This window comes from Crocodylus siamensis, chromosome 1 (genome assembly GCF_052110815.1).
Source record: "Crocodylus siamensis isolate JL-2025a chromosome 1, ASM5211081v1, whole genome shotgun sequence".
Classification (NCBI taxonomy): Eukaryota; Metazoa; Chordata; order Crocodylia; family Crocodylidae; genus Crocodylus; species Crocodylus siamensis.
The window spans coordinates 377,900,321-377,924,758 of NC_143395.1; the positions used below are offsets into that span (position 1 = coordinate 377,900,321).

Consider the following 24,438-nt stretch of genomic DNA (forward strand, 5'->3'; position numbering starts at 1 on the left):
CTGTGTTCTGAGAAGAGGATCTCAGTTGGGTGCAGGGGATTGGGTCACCTGCACATTTTCCTTTTTCACGTCCCTTGTGACACAGTATTTAGCAGAATTCACAGATTTTGTTGCAAGCTGTGCAGTCTGTTATGGACCCCCTTAACTAGGCCTGTTCCTACAGTCATAGATGAAGTCACAACTGCCACATCCTCTCTGTGTTGAACTTGCTCTGGGCTTAATCAAAAGGCTACAGAAAAGAACAGTCAGGACAAGGATAAGGGAAGCTAAGTCAGCCTCAGACACCCTGGTCACCCTCTTGTAGGTATACCAAACAACACTGGGCACCTGTATACATGTCAAATGTCTGCTCCAACACATGCTAATTAGCACATTAGTACACTCAGTGTTAATCAAGTTTGCTGAAGCATGATAATTAGCATGCTCCAGCAGCCTCTGTGTCAAAGTGGCTGGGGATGTCCCTCCCTGCCACTACTTTGAAGTGCAGGGGCACTAAATACATGTGATGGTGTGGGCAGGTTTAATTACAGCCACTCTCTACCCTCTCCACCTCAAATCACGTGTAAAGATGTCCCTTACAATCAGTTTCCCTCCCCTACAAATATCCTCAGGAAGACGCTCAAGATTTTGCTTGGAACTTTAAAACTCAAGATTGGGTTTAAAAAACTTGGGCAATTGCAGATAAATTGAAACAGCTAGGAGAGCATGGAAATCTTGTTACTTCTGAAAGGCAGAGAAAGCATAATCAGAAACAACAATACTTTTGTAACAAGCAGGTGGCCTGCTGCTCTCTGAGACAGACAGATGTGGGTCCCAAGCCTGCAGGGATAAAGCATATTACTGAACAAGAGGTAGCATCAGGCACTACTCTCCATCACCCTTACCAGGAAGAGATAAGAAAAAAAGAATCCTAAAGGGCTCGGGGGGGGGGGGGGGGGGGGAGAGGACTCATAGCTGGCTTCCTTTCCACTGAGCCATGCAGGGGATGTAAAAAATTATAATAATAAATTCAGGAATCCTCTTTCCATGGAGTAGTCCCCAAGGAACAAAAAACATGAATTATGAGAAAGGAAAGTTCAGGAAAACAGAGGAAATACAAGCAGTTCAGATCCAGTTGCAAGTGAAAAAATTAGCAACTGCTAGCAGGATCATCTAAGATATGCTATATTTTGTGATAAAGATGAAGGTTTATACTACCGATCAAAACACTACTATGAATGTAAAAAAAACAACCACCCATCTTGTCTCCACAATGTTTGCTTAATTATTTCAATAACATACCTTTTTAAAGCCTCTAAATAGTCTAAATACTTGCAAAATTCTGTATGCACATAAAATATCCTAAGAAAAATTAAATCCCAAGCTATATATTAAAATATATACATATGCTTTCTACCCATCTTAATTTTTCTCTTTTACCAGAGCTCTGTTTTAACACTTTGATATGCAGTCCCACTTTCTCCGACTGCCTTGTTTAAGCAAGTCAGTCATAATAAGTCAACTTGTATGAGAATTTTTCTTAGTCACCAGCTTTCCAGCAAGAAATGGTAATACTTGAACAGTGACAGATTCTTACATTCAGGGATTATACACAAGGGGATCCATTTACATAACTGAGAACATAACAGACTGGAAGACGACAAATGTTACACCTGACTCTGGGCTCTGATGAGGAGTAGCAATGGAAAATATACAGTAATTCTATTCATAAAGGGAAATTAGAGGATATAATAGGGGGAAAAAAAATCAGAAGCTCTAACTGGGTGTCAAGGATCGATCAAGAAAGCATAACATCAAAAGATCACACTTAATTTAAAAACAGGTAGGTAAGAATTCATCCTACAGAGAGGATGAAACTCACCACCTGGCTAACAGCCCTAACAAGATATATTCTCCGAGCCAATTAGCACATTCACTTCTATATGCAACACCCTTCCAGATGCAGATGCCATTTATTTTGGAGATCTCACAGCAAGAACTCTGATTCCCTTCAAGTACCAGCAAGTACAGTACATTCTTTGGTTTTAGAAGCTACTCACCAATCCTCGGAACCAGAGCAGCAAGTTCTGATTCCTTTGGAATACACTCTAAAATCTAATTATAACAAGCCTGTAATCCTTTGGCCACTCAGATCATTAACTGGGCTCTCCTGTGTCTTAAAATGTAATCAGCTTGCATCTCTTTAAGGGTTAAAACTGATACTGCCAAACCAAGGTGGATCAGCTGTGGTGGGCGCCCACTTTATTAGGTGAAACACATCACCTCTTATCCCACAGTCGGGCAGGGGTAAGAGGCAGGAGAAACAATGTATTCCCAGGGTGCACACTATAGGGTCCCTCAAGCCCTCAAAGTACCCAGGGCAAGCAGCTCCAGGTTGCTCCACTCCCCTGCCACAGGAGCAAACAGTTGTATGACACAATGAAACAACACTATTTTATACTACCTTTTCCACAGTGACTGATGTAGTGTAACAAATATTAGGAACATCTCTTTGCTCACCAGTTTTGCCTCCCTAAAAATGTTTATAGCAGCACAAATGTGATGTGATGTCTGTTTCTGTCTTAAGAGGTGGTGTTTTATTGGCCCTTAAGGTTAGGAAAGGGCTGTTTTGCACGTTACGCAAAATCCATCCAGATAGGAGCGTGTAAACAGGTGACCCCCCTCACCTCCATCACTTGTAAAGCAGCACAGACGCAATGGATTTATGGTCCAAACTCACTCCCTTGTCCAGATATGTACTGGCTATTAAGTAGCTTATGTGCCTGGGAAAGGACTGTTATTCACAAATATAAACCTTAGTCTACTCTTGAGCTACTTAGGGCTTCTTATACAGCTCATCCTACCTTTCTCAGCTCAAAAAGATTGCTATCCTTTTCTTGAATTGTCATAAGACCCACCTGGTTCCATGACCACAGATAGCCAAAAGAGACACCCCTGTACCGTTATATTGTACATCAGTAGCACCAACTATAGAATTAGTTTATTTGAGATTTACCTTGATATTCTACCAGTACAATAAACACTACAGTCTCTAATATATAAATCAGCAACCATATAAGTAGGCATGGCATGCAATAAACGGAGTTGTGACATAACACAAATTAAAGTCAACTAAATGAGGTGATAAAAAAAATAAAATGAGCTATTTCATTTTTCAGAAGAACAACTTTATTACAACTAAAAAGTCTGGTTTAGCAAAAATGAGTATATACTACGCAGAGCTTCCAGAAGATCAGCAAAATATATTTACTTTGAACCAGTTCATTGTCTCTAGTACATAATCCAGTGACATACAGCACTCCTGGAGGAAGTTAACTTCTACATTACTTCATTTTTCAGTTCCCATTATATTTGATATAACAACTGTATTTGATCTACTGTAGCTTAACACTAAATTGTTTTGGAAAATTATCTTTAGGAAACATCTGTAATTCTAATCAAATGCAAGAAAATTCACAGCTGAAACTTTAGCTTCATATTATTACAACCAAACAAAATAAAAAAAAAGGAGATTAAAGTTGCTTGAATTTTTATTTATATATATACACACACACACACACACACACACACACACACACACACACAAAAGCATTAAAGCATAGCTAAAATTTTTAGAAAATTTTACACTTACTCTGGTATTAATGGGAGTATGGTCCATGCACCTTCATGCCTATCCATCTGATGAATAAGTAGAACTCTAGGTAATTCCTTTAAGAAAAACAAAAATATTTACAGCAGACATCTTTACAATGTATTTGCTAATTTTGAAAGAATTCTTGTTAAAAGGCTATTTTACTATCAGTTATTTTTATAAATCTTACTTGCAAATGGATTAGCAAATTAAACAAGTCTGCGGATACTATGAAAGTATGCATCTCAGGTTAGAGAAAGAGCTTCTTGACATTCTTAATATCTAAACATATCCCTTGACTTTAAAATTAATGCACCTCTGAACTCTATAAACCTCCTTACTACAAGCACACAGCAACTCCAAGCTTCAAATACCAGGGGAAAAAAAAATCTATCATTGTAAAGCTCAATTGTATCCACTAAATATTTATTCGCTATCTTCAGAATAATATTTTTAAACATTTATGTTAATAAACATATAAATAAAACTATTTTAAAAAACCAAACTAAAGCTAAAAAGACCCGGCTTGAAAAAGATCCAGAACTTCTCTTAAAATTGCAGTTAGTTATTCTCATCAATGGATATTTCAAGTCTTATGAAGATTTCAGTCTTCTGGTATTTTATTGTTAATATAATATAAGAATTCCCACCATGCTTTGTCATGGTATTTTTTTTTTTTTTTATGAATGTCACATATACTCCCCTAGGGGGTTAATAGGTAAGAAAGTAAAAAGCCAAATATCTTTCTTCACTTAGGTAAGTTAGTGTTCTATCCAGATTCTGCACAGACTGTGAATCTGGCAGAGTAACACATAGACAATAATCACACATTTAGTGGTCTTACGCTGAGAGGAAAGGATGAACATGATCAGCAATTATTGGCAAAAGGTACCAGGTAAATGACAATGTAAAAATGGAACAAGTATTAAGGGTGTGCAAAGCGGGCCCTATTCGATTCAGATTTGGCCCGAATCAGGGATAGTGATTCGATTCAGATCACTGTCCCCGATTCAATTCAGCCGAATCCCAATCTGAAGATTCGATGCTGATTTGAAGAGTCAGCGATTTGGGCACAGACACAGCTTTAAACGTTTTTTCTACATACCTCAAGGTACCAGGCAGCTCATGAACACTGCAATGCTAGGGCACATGGAGTATCCCACAGAAGCACGGAGGGCTCCCCAGCGCACTTGGCAGCAAACCCAGAAGTGAAACAGAAGCACTTCTGGTCTACTTCCAGGTCTTCCAGGGAGCACACTGGGAGGTTCCCCTGTATCCCCCTGGCTTGGAGATTTGTGCCTCCTGGGTCTGGGGGGAGGGGCACCTGAGGTCCCCCTGTAGCCAACTGCCGAGCCACGGGTCCCAGCACACTCCCGGGCAGACTCATAAACGGACCGGAACTACTTCTGGTCCACTTCCAGGTTCGCCACCAAGCACATGGCAGGGGCCCTCATGCTCCTGTGAGATGCTCCATGCACCTCAGCTGGTACCTCAAGGTATGCAGAAAAAAACTTTTGAAGTTGTGTCTATATGTGAATCTCCGAATCGATTTGGCGGGTTCTGATTTGATTCAGAGAGATTAAAGGGGCCTCTAATTCGATTCGAATTTAGAAATTCAGCCACAAATCCGGCAGAACCTCCACCAAATCAAAACAGGAACCGAAGCTTCGCACAGCCCTAACAAGCACTCCATTTCTGCCGGGAGAATGGCTGCTCTCATAGTAAAAACTATAAGCATACAGCATCCATGCCATTTTTTCCCCCAGGGGAAATATACCCCTCTCCAGAAGAATGATTTTCCAGAAGAATGATTTTCTAGGTGTTAACTTGTGAGAGACTTTTTGTCACAAGGAACATCTTCCAAGAGTTAAACACTTGTACACTCCCCTCTTGGTCTGGTCCAGGAGGGAGGGGAGCAGCAGAAATTGCTCCCTACCTCTTCCAAGCCAGGGACTGCCTGGTGAGCTAGAAGGTTTTCCATGCTGCTGTCCTCCCTTTCCAGACTGGTCTGGAAAGGAAGGGAAGCAGCAGCCACTACTCCCTACTTCTTCCCCAGACTGGGAACTACCTAATGTGGGGAAGAGTTAGTGGGCTTTTCTATATTGTTCCCTCCACTCCTAGGGACTGCAGGTGACAGATTTAATGTGCTGCACATGGAGAAGCCTACCCCTAGATGGCATATTCAAAGCTGGTGCTACAGGCCTGTTGGGATCCCCAACCTGGGAAGCGCATAAGGAGACTTAGCCTTTTACTCCAGTCCCCTGGTACAGGGAGACATGGAGATGGTTCTGCTCCCCATGAATCAAACATTTCCACCACTAGAAATGAATGCTTGATCAAGGCATGAATAAAGTGGTGCAATCACATTCTCCTGCTCCAAAACCTCTCATCTGTGAAGTGTCAGTGAACAGGAATAGAGGAAAAAAGACTTTCCCTCACATTGCTCTGAGGCTCCTCTGCTCAAGGAAATAGAGGGGAAATCTGATTCTAGCATTGTATATTCTTAATATGAACCATCTCTTATAGGCTCTTTTGTTCTCCTTCTAAAACCAGAAAACACTGGGGACACTATCTTCCTTCTACTTACCTCCAAAATTACAGCAACACTACTCTACTTCTAATACTCAAAAAGACTGCAGACACTGCCTTTATTCCACCAAAAAAAAGTGTTTACTGAGAGACAAAGTGCAAGTAAACAGGTATCCATGCCATTTGTCAGGCCTCAAATGCTTGAAACTCTGGCAACAATAACAGGTGGTAACAATCTGTGCTACTTTTTGGGGCAGACCTCCATTTGATTTATGACAAGAGAGCACAAGCAGCCCAGAGCTGCTTCAATTCTCCAGCTGCCCTAAGCAGGGACTCTAGGATTTCTGGGGCCTGATCCTGTACACCATGGGAACTCCCCTGCATGGAAACACCTGTTGCATTTCTCCACTTCCAGAGGCATGCCCCAGGAATCCCCCACCATTTCCTAGCTGCAGCACTCTGAGTCAAGATGTAGCACCTGGGGCTGCTGTCCTACAGGATCAGGCCCCTGGAGCCTTGAGAGCAGAAGGGCCTGTCCCAGGGGAACAAACAGGAATGTGTGGTTTTACTGATAGATACATACTAGCATAGCTGCTGCCATGTCAAAAATTGACATGTTTCAAGCCAAACTGGGTGTATCTACATGAGACACTTTACTGAACAGCAGACATTCATCTACTGTGCGGTAAAGCATAACCATGTATATATGCACACCATTTACAGTGCAGTAAGTTAGTCTATTGTGCAGTTAGCTACTACTTGTAAATACAGGTAGTAAATTGCCCAGTAGATACTGTGCAGTAGTGCATGTGTAGACTCTGGAAGCAAATTTGCTTCTGGCCAGCCCCAACACCAGGGTTCCAGCACTGCTTAGTTCCTAGCTCCCACCCAGGAGCCAGAAGCCAAGTAGCACTGGGACAAGGTAGCTCTGCCCCCAACTCCTCTGCCCTCCACAATGCTGCTCAGCTTCCAGCTCCCCACAGGAACTTGGAGCAGAGCAGCGCTGGGACTGGCGGGTTCTCTATTTCCTGTGGGTATGAGGACCAGCCCAGTGCACCCTGCCAGCCCCCAGGCTAACACCCCAGGGAGCCTGGAGCTCCCCCTAACTGCTGCAGGGGGCAGAGCAGAGTAGGAACAGCCTTGTACTGGACTACTCCCAACAGGGAGCTTGAGTAGACATGCTCCCAGGGAAGGCTTAGTGCATAGTTAGTATTTTACTCTTATTTATAGGAACTCTTCTAACAAAGTACGTATATTTCTCAACCACAGAATAGCTCTCTCTCATTCACCATGTGTCTAGTCAAATTGCTCACTTTACCTACTTTATTCTTTACTGTGAACACAGAAAAAAGAATTTCATCATTATTTCAGTTTTCAACTGAAAATTCTTGGGAAGGGCCAGACAGTCAAGGTTCCAGTGAGTGCAGAGCAATTTATAAGCCATCTGGGAACAGTATGTATATCCAAACGGACTCTTTCCCTGATTACTGAAACTAATTATGTGAGTAACTCGCAGCATGCTATTTCCCTTACTTAATTTTTCTCAACCAGTATGTTTCAGTTAGCAAAGCACACATGCCTGACTGCACATTATACTTAACATATGCCAAGTTTAATGTCTTAAATCTGAATGGTTTTTGGCATTATCAGAGTACAGATAAAAAAAAAATAATTAAATGTTTTAATGCTTATTAAACTGTTTTCCCTGCCTCCTTAGAAATCAAAAAGCAACTCTTGATTTTTTTTCCTCAATTTTTTAAAAACATCTGCTGTTCTGCAAAGCAGCATAACACACTTTAGCCGACAATATAGCAGGCGCTGCGCACCAATATCTAGGAAATAATTACAATACATATTGACAAGAGAAACAACAAATGTGTGAAGTGATCAATTAAAAGTCTTCAAAGCAATTTATAATCATTAAAATATAAATTACTAGATTAGAGATTTAATAGATTTTGTCAGACTAGATCTTAAAGCATAATTGAAAACAATTGGCAGAGTTCCTTCCTACACTAATATATATATATATATAACACATCCCAAGTAATTGCTATATGCTACCGCGTATCTATGAGATACAATACAAATTATGATAACTGGACTTCAACTACAAGTCAATGATCTAGACTTGCTAGACTGTCATGAAGCCTTATACAATGCTATAGAAAACATAGCAACACCACACCAGAAAGGACTTCCTGAGTCATCAAATACATTCTTCTGCTTTGATCACCATCAAATCCCTTTCATAAATTTATCAAGCCTCATCTTAAAACTATGCAGATTTTCATTCCTACTACTTCTATCTGGAAAGCAGGTCCAGATCCTTGTTTCTGTGATGCTCAGACACTTTTTCTTTAATTTCCAGTTTAAATTTATTCATAGCCAGTTTATACAAATTTGCTTTTTGTTCTTTGGCTTAAGTAGCTCTTTTCCCAACTTGGTAGTCACTGTCTTGATATGTTTTTAGAGTGAAGTCTTATCCCCATTTCAGAGTTCATTTTGCTAGGCTGAACAAACCAAGCACTTTCAGTGTCCCACTCTGAATATATATGCACTCATTTCTTTGACAAAAGAGAGTTACTGACTACATCTAAAAGTCTTCCTTAAATTTTCCCTTTAAATACATGTGATATTGCAGGCCTCTAAAGGATTTCTGACACTGTGAAAAGATAATGCAAGTCTTCTAGCTGTAAGTTCAAAAGGACAGTCCATACAACAGGAATTAATACTGTCAAATGCTATATTAGCATGAAATCCTTTTTATGCTAGAAAAATACATTCACTGAAAAACACAACATACATTTAGGATTATGTTAATTTTAAATCTTTTTAAGGCACAAGTACTGAGAAACATCAGGTTGCTAATTATAAGTAGCAAAAAACAAACAAGTGTCAAACCAGTCCCCCCGCCCAAATTTTACCTCTTCAAATAAGAAATTATTTATAATACTTTTCTCCATGAAACTATTATTATAAAAATATTTTATTTTGACTAAACACGTCATTTGAACTATTCATCAAATGGAGACACTCCATTTGTACTTTTTATGATATGCAGGATCCAAAAATGATGTCCATAAAATCAAAAGGTAGTAATAAAAATTACATTTAGTATTTGTATCTTTCCCTTTCAATTTACATTAGAAACTTTGTACACAATACACTACTAGCAAGAAGAAAACTATTTTGTTAAGTCTCTCCATGACCAAGCATAACAATGGTAAATGGTGCTATTTAAAAAAATACCTACTTCTCATACACTTGGGTATATCATTTTGAAAAAAGAATAGATTGTTTGGAAATATTACATGCAATTTTACATAAAGATCATGGAAAGATCTTAACAATATTCTGCTTCCATAAATCAAGCTATGTATTAGTCTGCCCTAGACAGTCTTAAATTAAAAAGACAGGATGGGAGTATAGACCTCTCCACCACAGGTAATCACTAAAATTTTAGAAAATAAGCTAACACACTCAACAGTGTAACAGGAGCTAAGAGGCAAAATAGAAAAAAAAATCTGGCAAAAAGAGTCAAAGGAGCTCTTTTGAGATCCAAAAAGCTTTTCACTGTGTGTGGACCTTAGATTTGGAGTCACCTTTCTGTGGATCAATCCTGTACTATTGAAAAGAGAGTGGGAGTTTTGACAATGATTCTAGGGAATCAAAGCCACAGAAACTACAACTGACTGTACAGACCTCAGCATGCACATGCGATCTTCACAGAGTTCAATGGAATTATATACAGCTACAGCAGTCACTCTTTACAATCCACTTGCATTCAGCAAATCATCCCCCATGATTTTATTTTTCCCTTTATTGATATAACACCAAATTTTCTTGAATTCTAGTAAAAAAAGAGAAAGTTCTGGAATAAGTCACAAAATGACTATTTCTAAAACAAGAAATTTCATTAATGTGCCCATATTTTTTATTAATACACCAAAAAACTAAATTTTAACAGCAGAAGACTTTTTGCCTTTATGTCTTCTATACATAATACTGCTCTAGTAACCATAAAAGACCAAAAAGTTGAATATAAATCTCTAAATGGAAAAATATATTTTTTGAAAAATATACACAGTTTTACAAGTGGAGAGTCTAAGGAGCAAAAGCACATAAACATTTCTAATTCCTTTTGACTTTCTTTGTTCTGCAATTTTTAGGTGGCTGAAATGAAGGGTTTAATCTTAAGTGACTATATTGTGATTTTTACTTGCAATATCAAGAATTAGGTTTTCAATTTAATAAACACATTAATTCTTTTGTTTACCTGCATTCTGAACTAGTTTAAAATGCTAATTCTAGATAATCTCATTATTAGAATTACTGGAGTGCCAACAATATACTTACACCTGTAGGAAGAAAAACTTAGCAGTCATCCTCCCAGTCCAAAAAAAAAGAAAGGCAAACCAAACAACTTCTCTAGATGGACACACTGGGAAGTCCAGAAGTACGATTGATTTTGAGATACATACACATATATTTGTATGTTCACTTGTTCTGGGCATTATAGAAGAATCTAATAATTAGAGATTCAAATACAAGTACAGGATCTGGTTTTTAAAAAAACACCAATCAAAACAGATTTCCAAGACCTCCTAATATGACTTCATATATTTAATCCATTTTGCTCCAGCTGTTTTTTGCATGGTTTCTCAGGAAAGAGGAGAACATATTTAAACAGCTGGTTGATAACTACAGTGCAGAGTTTAGATGAAGATGCATTATTTTAGACCAGAAAGCGTTCTTTTGCAAAATCTTTTTACAGATAACCACACAATATTTTTCTTCAAGAAAAGTCAGAAGTTTGCTATAAGCATTTGACTTCTTTATATATCCTTTACATCAGTCAGCACTGTACATCCTGTCAGTTGCCACCCACCTTAACAGAGAATGCATGTGGTAGACTTAGCTTTCTAGAAAAAAAATCTTTACAGATACTACCCGTTTAATTGATGCATTGATCACAGTCTGTAATGAAGAGAAGACTCTGCAAACCGACTTAAAAAGAATAATAGCTATACTGCAATATAGCCATGGCATTTGTCATCGGCAGAAGCAGTCCCTCAATATGAGAGCAACAATCTTCCAGTAAATAAGGAAATAATCAGTGAATCTAGAGATGACTGGAAAAAAAAACAATGTTTGACTGCAGACACAAAATAGTTCCAGGAGGAAGAAGTGAATCCTGATGATATTGGGTCATGGCTCTTTGCTTTTGTTTCTCCTGTCTATCCACCTCCATAGCGAAGCAAGTTTCGCTCAACATGATCAATGCCTTCTGCATCACAGTGCCACTGGGGACAATTCAGTGCTCAAGTTTCCCAAATATTGATGTTAGTATTACATTTCTTCAAATTGACCTTCAAGGTGTTCTCGAGTCTGTTCTTTTGCCCACCTCAAAAATGATGACCATCAGCGAGTTGGGAATATAGGACACATTTCAGGAGCTGACTAAAGAGGACATGTCATAAGGGTGCCTGACAACAGAGCTGGTGCTGTACAAATGTGGCTTTAATGCTGGTGGTGTTTGCTCGAGCCAAAATGCCAGCGTTTTTTCTTTTGTCCTTCCAACTGATACGGAGAATTTTCTGAAGACAATGCCAATGATAATGTTTCTGATATGTCACCCAAGTCTCATATGCATACCAAAAGGGTAAGGATGACAACAGCTGGGTAGACCAGAAGTTTGTTTTTTTTTCCTGATGTCATGATCAAAGACATGATTTCAGAAACATCCAAAAGCAGCCCTGCCAGACTATCCAGTGTTAAACATTGTTGTCTATACTTACTTTTAGGGAAAGCTGGCTACTCAGGTAGGGAAAAATGCTCAACATCCTTCATGGATTGGCCTCTAATTTAGTACGTGGAGGAGCAACTAGTTGGTCTGGGGAGGGGGAAGTGGGGGCTAAGCGGGGGAAGGGGAAAGGCGGAGGGTTGGTAAAGTTTTGAAGTAGACAGCGAGCCCATGTATATTATATGCTTCACAAAAGCAGTCAAGAATCACCTGAAGCTCTTCAACTGAGTAGGCACACTCAACACAATCATTAGCATACTGGAGATCAGTAATGGGAGTGCTGGTTACTTTGAATTTGGAACATAACTGGTTACGGTTAAAGAGATTCCCATCCATATGATACTAAATGCTGACTACAGATGGAAGTCTAATCAGCAGAGATGTGAAAGTGTGGCAAAACAGATGGAGAAGACTATCAGTGCAATCCCATATCCATGACTGACTCCAGTTCTAATAGCGAAAGGGTTCATTTATGAGCCACTGGTTAAGAACACTGCTGTCATGGCATTGTGAAGAAGTCTGATGATAACACTTTTGGGTGAACACCCAAATCTCAGCAGGATCTGCAAGAGGGTCTCTCTCTGTTGATTAAATCAAAGGCCTTAGTCAGATTAATGAAGGCCGTGTAAAGACCTTGGTGTTGCTTGAAGCACTTCTCTTGCAGCTGTCTAGCAACAAAGATCATATCTACTGTGCCTCTGAGTGGTTTCAAACCACATCACGACCTAGACAGAATCTCCTCAGAAAGGCAGGTGAGTCATATATCTTATCAGCTATGAACAGGTATGAAAAACCACAATAAATTGCCACGATCAGATCCACCACTTCCTGAATCTGGGAAAAAATTCTGACATTTCTCGAGTCACAGGGAATCTACTCATGTTTCCAGATCATCATAACAACATTAATTGGAGAGAGAGTTTTTTTCCATCTTCCTTACAAATTTCAGCTGGTGTTCCATCAGGAGCACATGCTGCCTTGTTGTTGTTCTGTCTAATGGCTTTGAAGACTTCTTGGTAAGTTGGTGAATCTGCAAGGTAGTCCTTAAGACTAAGGTCCTTCATCAACAAGCTCTTGAGCAGCCCTCTCAGCTCCAGTACTTCAAATTCATAGTGAGACTTTAGAGAGCATTGAGTATTTCCCATACCTCAGAAGCCATCTGTCACAAAAGGCTAACCTCAACAAAGAAATCCAACATTGCTGCAAATATGCAAGTGCAGCCTTTAGACACTTGAGGAAATTGGCGTTCAAAGATCACGACATCAGATCTGAAACCAAGATCATGGTTTATCAAGCAGCCGCGATTCCCATCTTGCTGTTTGGAGCCGAGATGTGGACAACTTACAGAAGTCACCTCTAGGTTGGAGAAATATCATCAATGCTGCCTGCAAATCCAGTGGGAAGATAAATGGACCAACATCAGCACCCTCTCGCAAGCAATCACCACAACCATTGAGGCAATGATCAGCCAACATCAACTTCACTGGACCAGCCACATCATCTGGATGTCTAACTCCAGGTACCCGAAGCAAGTTTTATCCTCCCAATTCAATCAAGGTGTACACTCAAGAGGAGGGCAGAGGAAGCACACCAAGGATGTCCTTAAGGCCAGCTTGAAAAAAAAATGCAACAATTGACCTCAACTCATAGGAGACTATTGCTCAGAACCACCCCAAATGGAAGAAGTGACTGCTGCTACAAGTAATTTGTAACCACCAAATCTCAGTACTTTGAAGTCTTACCACGACAACAAGAGATGGAAAAGCAGGAGTGGCAAAGGCAGCATGTCACAGCCCAAATCAAGAAATCAGAACCACCACCCCCCGCAAGGAAAACTGTCCAAGTTGCAACAGAGTCTGTAGATTGCAGATTGGCCTCAACAGCCATCTTCGGACACGCAGACAAGCAATTCATGACAATCATCCTCAACTGCGAGGGATTGCCAAGAAAGAATGGTGTTGTGGAATGGCTTTGATGGTATGGTCTTTGACATTAGAATCTCATTTCAGAAACTCTTGAAAGTGCTCCCTTCACTGTGTGTTGATGGCGGAACCGTTTTTAATGAGTGTTGTTCCACCCCTGGACCTCAGAGGGACAGATCCTTGTGTACTTGGCCGTAGATAGCTTTGGTCGTGTTGAAGAAACTATGCATGTCATGGCTGTCAGCAAATTTCTGAATCTCTTTGGCCTTTATCCTCCCATCACTTGTTCTTTCCATCTTGAATCTTCCTTTGGGTCCTGGCTTTAATGTCATGATAAATGTCTTGCTTCTTTTTGGAGTTGATTCCACTCTATTGAGCTCTGAAGGCTCTCTCTTTTCTGTCAATGAGAACTTGAATTACTCTACTGCTTTCATTCAAACAGTCCTGATGTTTCTTTGTGAAGAAGTTTAGAGATTCTTTACACATCTCCTGAATGCCATCCTTGAGGCTCTGTGAGTGGTCAGTGACGTCAAGATCATCAGGGATATCGGAGTGTATCTCACTGAGGCAATGCTAGAGACAGGGCTGCCCTTTGGGGGGGGGGGGGGAAGGAGGACAGAAATCAGGGCAACCTCACAGTATTAAAGGGGCCTCACACAGGCTGATCTGCTCCAGCACCACCACCACCCCTCCTCAAGCACTCGATATTGAGCCTCTTCCTTGGTTGCTTCTTTTATCTACGTTGTTTTAAGACTATACAAATGAACATGATGGAACACAAACTGATGATCTGTCCAGCAGTCATCCGCACTGGTCACATCCCTAGTGATAGGGACATTTTGGGCATGCACTATGATGTAGTCAATTAGGTGCCACTGTTTTGAGTATGGGTGCATCCATGACGTCCTCCATTTGTTGCTTTGGATGAATAGAATAAGGAGCTTGTAATGATGAGATCATGTTCTGAACACCTGCTCAAGAGAATTTCATTTATATTGATCTTCCTCATCCCTTCCTTTCCAAGTGTTCCTTTCCATAAGTCAAAGTCCCTGTCTACTCTAGCACTGAAATCGCCAAGAAGAATTATCTTCTCTGGAGCTATGCAACAGGACTTGGTTGAGTTTAGAACAAAATCCTTCCTTTTTTTCCATAGTCTGCAAGGATCAGGTTCTATGGATGACCGTTATAGATGTAAAACATATCCCCCCTTACTGACAGATGATTTTGAAGTATTGCATGTAGGTGTGTCCCCTAAATTCTCAATTAACTTGCATTTATATTAGGTCAATCTAATTGTTAGGCTTGGTAATAGTTGGAAATTATTTATACCATCTTTAAGATAGTATAAAGATATTATTATCTTTATACTTATAATACTGAAAACTTGTTTACCGGTTATAAATGTTTTAATTAAAATTTAGCTAATACATACAATGTCTACCGTATTTCTTGAAGCAGATAATTTTTTCACATGCAACAGATATTCAGCCACATCTTTATCTTCTTGTTTTTCTATTAACTCTCCCCTCCTTAATCTTATCCTCCATTACACCTTTTTCCTCTGCCCACATCTAGTCTCTTGAAAAGCTAATTTTAGCCAGTCTCCTGAAACAAACATCCATTTTTGTGAACAGAAAAAAGGTAAATGAAATAGAAAAAGCAAAAAAAGACTAATACAGGTTTCCATTGCTTTATGCTGTACATGCGTTCCTGGTAAAGGCCAATTAACTCAAATTCGTATAAAGGGAACCCATTTTACAATGTAACAAGTAGGGATACATTCCAAGACTTTGACTATACTGACCCCCAGACCCATTTCTACCATTTTTACAAGACAATTTTGGTACTTACCAACAGCACACAAGCACAGGGCACTATCATAATGGGGATGACAACTACAGAAACATGTTGCAGACAAGCAAAGAGCACAGATCCACACAGGAGACTGTATTTTGGTGTGCATCACTCCCACAATACACCGAACAAAGCAACTGACTGAGGGCTTCCACCACACCAATCGCATAAGAGTGAATTTACCTCGCACTTCCTGAACCTGCATAAAAGCTAGGGAAACCTGCTTTTGAGTTTTTTCAGAGTTGTAATGCACTGTCACAGAATATAAAATACTGAACTACAGACCACAATTATATAGACTGAGCAACACCAGATCTTTGCGTGTCTGTTTATCCTCACTTATTTGTAATGACACAAATAAAATCACAGTATTGCTACTTTCATGACTTACATAAGTCAGCAGAAACTGTAGATAAAAGCACTCTGATAAAGGATTAACATATAAGGGGACACAGCTATTACTCACAAAAATCACCTTGACTATTAAGTACCAATGTAATTAAAAAGCCAAAATTAAGCCGAATTGATTTCTTACATACTTCTGGAACCACTTAAAACATACTTTGCTTTTAAAATAAAAAAACCTAACCTCTAACCTCCAACACTGACATAATCTGTACCAAAATCTATTCATATACTGTCTGACCTAAAGCTAAAGAATATGTTAAAAATAATACATTTTATTGCTTCATTGTCACAGTGAGTTGTTTCTTTAAAAGTTAAGATGTCATTTGCCATTAACTTCAGAAATATCAAGTGTACTCTTCCTAACCTCAGGGAGTGATAGTTGGAAACAACTAGTCTTGCCAATTACCTTAAAGAAGGATACAAATTGAAGATAAAATTACTATGTTTGCTAATAAACTCACAGAAGACTTGCAGCAGTTCTACACAGCCTTTTTTTTTTTTTAAAACATTTGTTCCCATGAGGAGCTTCTTTCGGGGACATTAGAACTAGAAACAGGAATAAAGGGAAGCATAATTAAAAACAATTAGCAGCATCCCTTCTTACATCAAATGCCACAAAGGAAGACAGTTCCACCATATTGTTGTTTATCAGACATCTTCCTCTCTCCTTTTAAAAGTCTGTACCAACTTAAACGCAATATTAGATAATACCACAAAAAACAAATTAGTCTGCAGCTCTTATCATCACATGTAAGGCATATATTCTTGGAGTAGCTTCATGCCCCAAGAATGTATTTTCTTAGTTTTAGGGTATGGACAGGCAAAACACTTTGTAGCATAACAAAAACATAGCACTGTGGGGGAGTAGAGCTGTTCCAGTCCCCTGGCTGGAAACCTACAATACTGCCTTTAAGGTGAGATCTCCAGCTAAAGGTGGATAGAAGGCTGCTCCTTTGCTACCCCCACCCCTCCTGGCAGACAGGGTATTTCCAGACGATCCCATGTGGGCAGGTCTTGTAGGGGTTCCATCAGGTCATTTTAACAGCTTGCTGCAACTGGGTGAGCTGTGCAACTGGGAGCCTAGGGCTCCTGTTGCTGTAAGGAGGAAAACTGCAGCCAACAGAGTCCAGGCAGAAGAATACAGACCAGCACAGAGAAACACTGCTACCTAGTCAGGGAGTTGCCCATTAAATTAAAGGAGCACACCTGCAGCCAGGCAGGAGAGCTCTGCCTAGAGAAAATTAGCTGCAAGGGAATAAGCAGCCAAGGTCAAAGCTCTGTTTGTCTGTTGCAGAAGAAACTGCTCTGCAACAGGACAACAGGGCAGAACCTAGCTTGGGCAGCAGGGATACTGCCAGAGCAGCAGTCATGAGCTGCCATGGAAACCAGCCATCAGGCCCTAAGGAAGAACACCTGAGGGTGCCCAGGGCACCACCTGACCAGAAGGGGACTTAGACAGCACATAAGCCCAGAGTATGAGCTAGAAGGCCCTGAAAAAATCACCGGGAGAAGAGTTCCTGGTCAGGAAAATGGCTGGCTGATTCCTGAACTGCCCTGGGGACTGCCACTAAGACACCAATGGCTTACAGGGTAAAGGGAAACCTTGCTGCACAGACAGAAAGCTACTAATGATGTTTGCATCTAGAGCAGATTTAGTTTGTGTTATGGCCAGACGGCTTATTCTTTCATTGCAGTTAGAACAGTGGTTTGGACTGGGGCTATTATGGGAAATTCAGAAATTGCAGTGGTGCCTGATGGGCACGGACATGTTGGGAGTCCAGAGCAGGGCAGAGGCAGGGCCAGATGGCCCAGCACAGAGTCAACATAGGTGAAAAAGAGCTGGAGCCCAAAAGCCAGATCCAGCAGGGAGAAAGAAGAGAAGGAGGGGGTACTCACCAGTCCCCCTCCTGTAGGGCAGGGCCCCCCAAATCCCAAGCAGGGCCCCCCCTGGCCTGAGAAATCAGCTTTCCCCAACGGCAGGCCCACTGCACATGCGCACAGTTTAAAAAGGCCCGCCAAACAGGGGGAAAAAAAAGCTCAGTTAGTCTCCAGAGCAGTGAGAGATGCGCAGGTGAAAGCCCGCTGCGCCCCCACTCTCCCAAAGCCCCCCAGACACCCCCTCAGCAGCCGCAGAGCCCCCTGCCGACCCCCAGCACAGCCGGAGGTAAGCGGGCTTGTGGCGGGAAGGGGTTAACTCCTCGCTCCCTGGGAGGAGGCGGCTGCATGGAGCTCGGCTGGGTCAAGCCCGGCCCCCCAGGGAGCCACGCGAACAGGCTGCGTAAACAGGTGCTTGAGTTAGCGCGGAGTTCGCGCAGGAGAGGGCGTGGGAGGGCATGAGACCCTGCCTGCGAACCCTCCAGACTAGTCAGCCCCAGCCGTAGCCAGCCTATCAGAGGCATGACACGGATGGGCACAGGCCACACCCCGAGGGTCCCCTCGGGTTCTGCGGCCCCTCCACTGGGCACCTCAGAGACGGCCACCCAGACAGAGCCCATGGGTCCGGGCTCCACGCAGACGGAGCCCCTGGCTCTTGGCTGCGGGGGCTGCCTGTCCCTTTTTCAGGCTCTGGGGCCCGGGAGCATGGCCACCTCCCCTTGCGGGGTCTGCTCCCTACTGGGGTCTCTGGCGCGCCAGCTGGAGGAGCTCCAGGCCACAGTCCAGAGACTGCGTGCCATCAGGGACTGCGAGCAGGAGATAGACTCCTACTGCCAGGCCCTTCTCCCCCAGGAGCCGCAGGGGAGAGCTCCGTCTCCCTCCGCGACTAAGGAGGACTCTGGGACCTCCCGCTCTGCCCAGTCAGGGGCATGGACCAAGGTGGTCAAGGGCCCTAAGGCCCACCGCACAAGGCCCCTCCCTCGCCAGAGCTTAGCAACAGGTTCGCACCTCTTGCAGCGCCAGCAGAGCCTGCTCAGTTGCCAGCTCCCGCAGGCAACCCAGGCTCAACCACAGCTCCCGCCCCCGCTCTCCCCAAGACAAAGCGTAAGGTGTTTGTTGTGGGAGACTCCATCCTGCGGGGCACTGAGGGGGCAATCTGCCACCCCGCCCCTTAGCTCGGGAAGTCAGCTGCTTCCCGGAGGCCCGTATCCGAGACATTGCGGAGAGGATCCCAGAGCTCCTCTGGCCTACAGACCACTATTCCATGCTCCTTAGTCACGTGGGCACCAATGACATGGCTCGAAGCACCCCCAGCCAGGTCATGAGGCGCTACAGGGAGTTGGGAGTGGGGCTTAGGGGTCTGGGAGCTCAGGTGGTGTTTTCGTCCATCCTCCCAGTCTCGGCCTATGGGCTGAGGAGGGAGAGGAGGATCCACGTAGTGAACCAAAGACTGCGGAGCTGGTGTCATCAGGAAGGCTTTGGCTTCCATGACCACAGCCCGCTCTTTGGTGAGAGAGGCAGCGAGCTGCTGGGAAGAGATGGCCTCCACCTCTCTCCCCTGGGGAGGAGGCTCTTCTCAGCCAGGCTGGCTGACCTTTAAACTAAGCCCGCTGGGGGATAGGGAGACTACTGCCACTGCTGGCCCACTGAGCAACCCTTGCAAAGCCAGCAGACCAAGGTACTTAAGGGAGCCCACCCCTGCCCCGGCCCTGGCACAATCTGTGGGCAAGGCAAGAGCCCCCGAGGGGACACTTGCCTGCCAGTACACTAATGCCAGGAGCCCGGGCAACAAGCAGGAGGAGCTCATCCTCCTGCTCAGTGCAAAGAATTATGACGTCACTGGGATAACGGAGACCTGGTGAGACTCCACCCATGATTGGACCACGGGTATAGAGGGCTATACCCTGTACAGGAGGGATCGTGTTGACAAAAGGGGCGGGGGGGTAGCTCTCTATGTGAAGGAAAGCTACATGTCCATGCAAGCTGATGTTGGCGACCAGCATGGACAGCTAGAGACCCTCTGGGTAAAAATTCTTGGGGAATTCGGCACGGGGGACACAACGGTGGGAGTCTACTACAGACCTCCCACTCAAAAAGTCCTGAGCTTCACCAGGAGTTCGCCCTGGAACTGACTGAGGCCACTTGCTCCAGGACCTTGGTTGTCATGGGTGACTTCAATTACCCAGACATCTCGTGGGAAGATCACTCAGCAAAATCCAAGCAGTCGCAGAGCTTTCTCTCGTGCGTGGATGACCTCTGACTCAAGAAGTCTATGGGCCAACGAGAGGCAAAGCGCTGCTTGGCCTGGTACTGGCTACGGGGGATGACCTAATCGGTGACCTAGTGATCGCTGTCACCCAGCTTCCCATCGACCACGAGCTGATCACCTTCACCATCCACCGTAAAGCTGGCAAGTCAGGCAGCAACACAGAAGTCCTTGACTTCAGAAAAGCCAACTTTGACAAGCTCAAGAGGCTTGTCGGTCAGGCCCTCAGGGACCATGACCCCAGGGAGATGGGAGTTCAAGAAGAGTGGTTGCTTCTCAAGGAAGCGATCCTCAATGCACAAGCTAAATCTATTCCAACACGGAGGAAAGGCAGCAAGAAGGCACAGCAGCCCTCCTGGCTCTCCAGGGACCTAGCGGACCTCCTGCGGCTAAAAAGGAAAGTCTACAAAGGATGGAGGACTGGATTCACCTCCAAGGAGAATTATTCTGCACTGGTCCGGTCCTGCAGGGAACAAACCAGGAAAGCCAAGGCTGCAACTGAACTCCAACTAGCTTCAAGCATCAAGGACAACAAAAAGTCCTTTTTCAGATATGTGGGGAGCCGGAGGAAAAGCAAGGGCAATGTTGGACCCCTGCTAAACCAGGTGGGGCAACTGACAACTGACACCCAGGAAAAAGCCAACCTATTAAATAGGTACTTTGCGTCAGTCTTTCATCACTCCCGTGGGATGCCCATGCCTGCTATGGGACAGGGAGGTCTGGGTGATGGGGATCCCCTACCCTCCATAAATGCTGACCTCATGAAGAAACACCTTGAGAAGCTGGATACCTTCAAGTCAGCTGACCCTGACAATCTGCACCCCAGGGTACTCAAGGAGCTGGTGAGTGTCATAGCTCAGCCCCTGGCACGGATCTTTGAAAACTCCTGGCGCACTGGTGTAGTGCCCGAAGACTGGAAGAAGGCCAATGTGGTGCCGATCTTCAAGAAAGGGAGGAGAGTGGATCCGGCTAACTACAGGCCCATTAGCCTGACTTCTATCCTGGGGAAGATCCTAGAAAAGTTTATTAAGGAGGCCATCCTTGAGGGACTGGCCCAGGCTAACATCCTGGGATAGCCAGCACGGGTTTGTTGCAGGTAGGTCTTGTTTGACCAATCTCATTTCCTTCTATGACCAGGTGACCTATCACCTGGACAAGGGAGAAGAGATTGATGTCATATATCTTGACTTCAAAAAAGCTTTTGATCTGGTATCCCATGATCACCCAATCACCTCTTGGCCAAACTGGCCAGTTGTGGCCTTGGCTCCACCACGATCCGCTGGCTGGGAAATTGGGTCCGTGGTCGGACCCAGAGGGTTGTAATTGATGGCAGTCACTCATCATGGTGCCCTGTGACCAGTGGGGTCCCTCAAGGCTCTGTCCTGGGACCCATACTGTTCAACATCTTCATTAATGATGTGGACACTGGAGTCAGGAGTGAACTGGCCAAGTTTGCCGATGACACCAAACTTTGGGGCAAAGCATCCACGCCAGAGGACAGGCGGGTGATCCAGGCTGACCTGGACAAGCTCAGCAAATGGGCAGACAAGAACCTGATCATGTTTAACACCGAAAAATGCAAGGTTCTCCACCTTGGGAGGAAAAACCTGCAGCAGCCTTATAGGCTCGGCAGCGCTACGTTGGATAGCACTACAGAAGAAAGAGACTTGGGGGTCATCATTGACTACAAGATGAACATGAGCCTCCAATGCGATGCTGCGGCTAGTAAAGCCACCAAAACACTGGCTTGCATCCATAGATGCTTCAAGCAAATCCCGGGATGTCATTCTCCCCTTGTACTTGGCTTTGGTGAGGCCACAGCTGGAGTACTGCGTCCAGTTTTGGGCTCCACAATTCAAAAAGGATGTGGAGAAGCTTGAGAGAGTCCAGAGGAGAGCCATGTGCATGATCAGAGGTCAGAAAAACAGATCTTACAATGATAGGCTGAGAGACATGGGACTCTTTAGCCTGGAAAAGTGTAGGCTCAGGGATGATCTGATGGCCACCTATAAGTTTATCAGGGGTGACCACCAGGATCTGGGGGAACGTTTGTTCACCAGAGCGCCCCAAGGGATGACGAGGTCAAACAGTCATAAACTCCTGCAAGACCATTTCAGGCTGGACATAAGGAAGAATTTCTTTACTGTCTGAGCCCCCAAGGTCTGCGACAGTCTGCTAGCGGAGGTGGTTCAAGCACCTACATTGAACACCTTCAAGAGTAAATTGGATGCTTATCTTGCTGGGATCCTATGACCCCAGCTGACTTCCTGCCCTTTGGGCAGGGGGCTGGACTCGATCTCCCGAGGTCCCTTCCAGCCCTGATGTCTATGTCTATGAAAAAACTACAGACAGGTGCCTCCTTTTTTTGAACTCCTAGACTCAAGCTTTTGGCTAGCAGACTCCACTTAACTAACTACTCCCTGATTTCTAGCGATACATGGGACTGAAGGACTTCAAAAGCTCCTATAGCATTTTTCCATCTGGGAGAAGAGGATAGGAACAGTGCAGTAAGGGATAGAACCCTTAATAAAACAAGGCATGTTCTGAAAACATCATGGTCTTGTCTGGATTTTATTATCCAGTGTTAGAGAAACCCTACAGAATTTACCTGAGAACAAACAATCATGTTGGTAAGTACTGATTTCCCTCCCCCTCCCCTCCCCCAGGGAAGAGTTAAACTGTCTTCTAGTGATGATTAGCTCAAGTCACTGATTCATCTCATCAGCATATGAGGAAAGTGATAATGGATCTCTACCAAGAAGTTTAGTGTGTGGCTCAAACAGTTATAATATTGGAATCCTATGAACGGCCATACCAAAAGAAATTATGCTAGAGCTGAACCTTCATGTTACTAATTATTGGTTAACAGTACCAAACTTCAGGAACTGGCAACACAGGCTCTGCCTATGCTATGCCATAGCCATGCACAGGGAACTCTGGCAAAAGGGCCTGTCCCTGTACCAAAGCACAAGTGGATGGTGCTGGCTTCTGCCTGGGCTCTCCCTGGGCTGTGCAGCAGCTGGGCAACAGGGAGAAGTGGTAGTAGAGGAGGCTGAGGCCTAGGGCCCGACTGCTTCAGCCCTGAGCTGTGCCATTCTGGCCCTCTGCCAGAAAATACTGCCAACCTCTAGTCTAAAACAATGTCTCTGAAAGGACAAGGAAGGGCCAGACCTTTTTTCTGCACACACTTTCCCCATGCTTCTGAGGGATCAGGTTGGAACACCTCTCCACTCAAGAACCCTCTTCCATTTCAGCCTGGCTTCTGGCTAGCTGTATGTCCTTGTCTAACCCCAAAGATGCACAAAGCCATTGCCATGGGGGAGTATGTTGCAGGTAGACACTAAAAGAGGGATGGAAAAAAGAGGCAGACGGGGAGTTGGGGAACCTCTGGTATATGCGATGAACTCAGCCTACAGACGCAATGAAGTGTGCAAGCCCCCAGGGGTATGTATTTATGAACTGCATTCCAATACCCTGAATTAGTGAACAGATGAATTGTAAGGCACTTCTTCCTCCACATGTCAAATTATAAAAACTCCAACTTTTTTTCATTCACATTGGCTTGAAGTTCTTTTTTGTTCTGGGGGCTGTTGCAGGGCTCTGGTTTGGTCTTTTGGGGAGGAGGGGTGTTGGGGGGGAAGACTCCATTAGATAGTACAATCATCTCCATCACATCAGTCAAGCTGAATAGGTCTACCTGCAATCTTTCAAGAAAAATAAATGAATTCACAAGGACAGACTGTTCCCTGAATGAGGTCCATACTTTTAGAAAAAGGAAAAGTGCAAGTAATTACAATTGCAGAAGACAAACTGAGTACAAAACAGTGATAGAAAGAACATATTTGAGGAGATACGAATGATGGTACCCACTAATTCTGCGACTGCAAAGCCTGCAGCTCAACTATGACTTTTCCTTGACAGTCTGCCACACTCAAAAAGAGGAGCAGCAGCTGATAATGCTTCTTCCTTCTTCCATTTATCTTATGAAGAAAATTATCTTCATAATGTTCGAAGGAGGAAACAACTTCGACCACCTGAAACCTGAGATACCTTTATTCGAGGTAATCTGCATATTCACAGAGCCTCACAGCAAAGCTCAGAGACACCTCACCAGATAAGAAATTCCTGCCCAGAGGAGCATCCCATC

General features: G+C 43.6%; 1 protein-coding gene across 5 annotated transcripts in view; it reads right to left on the bottom strand.

The window, feature by feature from the left end:
* B3GLCT (beta 3-glucosyltransferase) overlaps positions 1–24,438 on the bottom strand; it is a 120,408-nt gene that overhangs the window by 62,627 nt on the left and 33,343 nt on the right. For all 5 annotated transcript variants that reach the window (XM_090028067.1, XM_090028031.1, XM_090028039.1 and 2 more), the window contains one exon: positions 3,632–3,708. In XM_090028067.1, the coding sequence (XP_089884193.1) occupies positions 3,632–3,708 (77 nt within the window). The remainder of the gene's footprint in view (positions 1–3,631; positions 3,709–24,438) is intronic.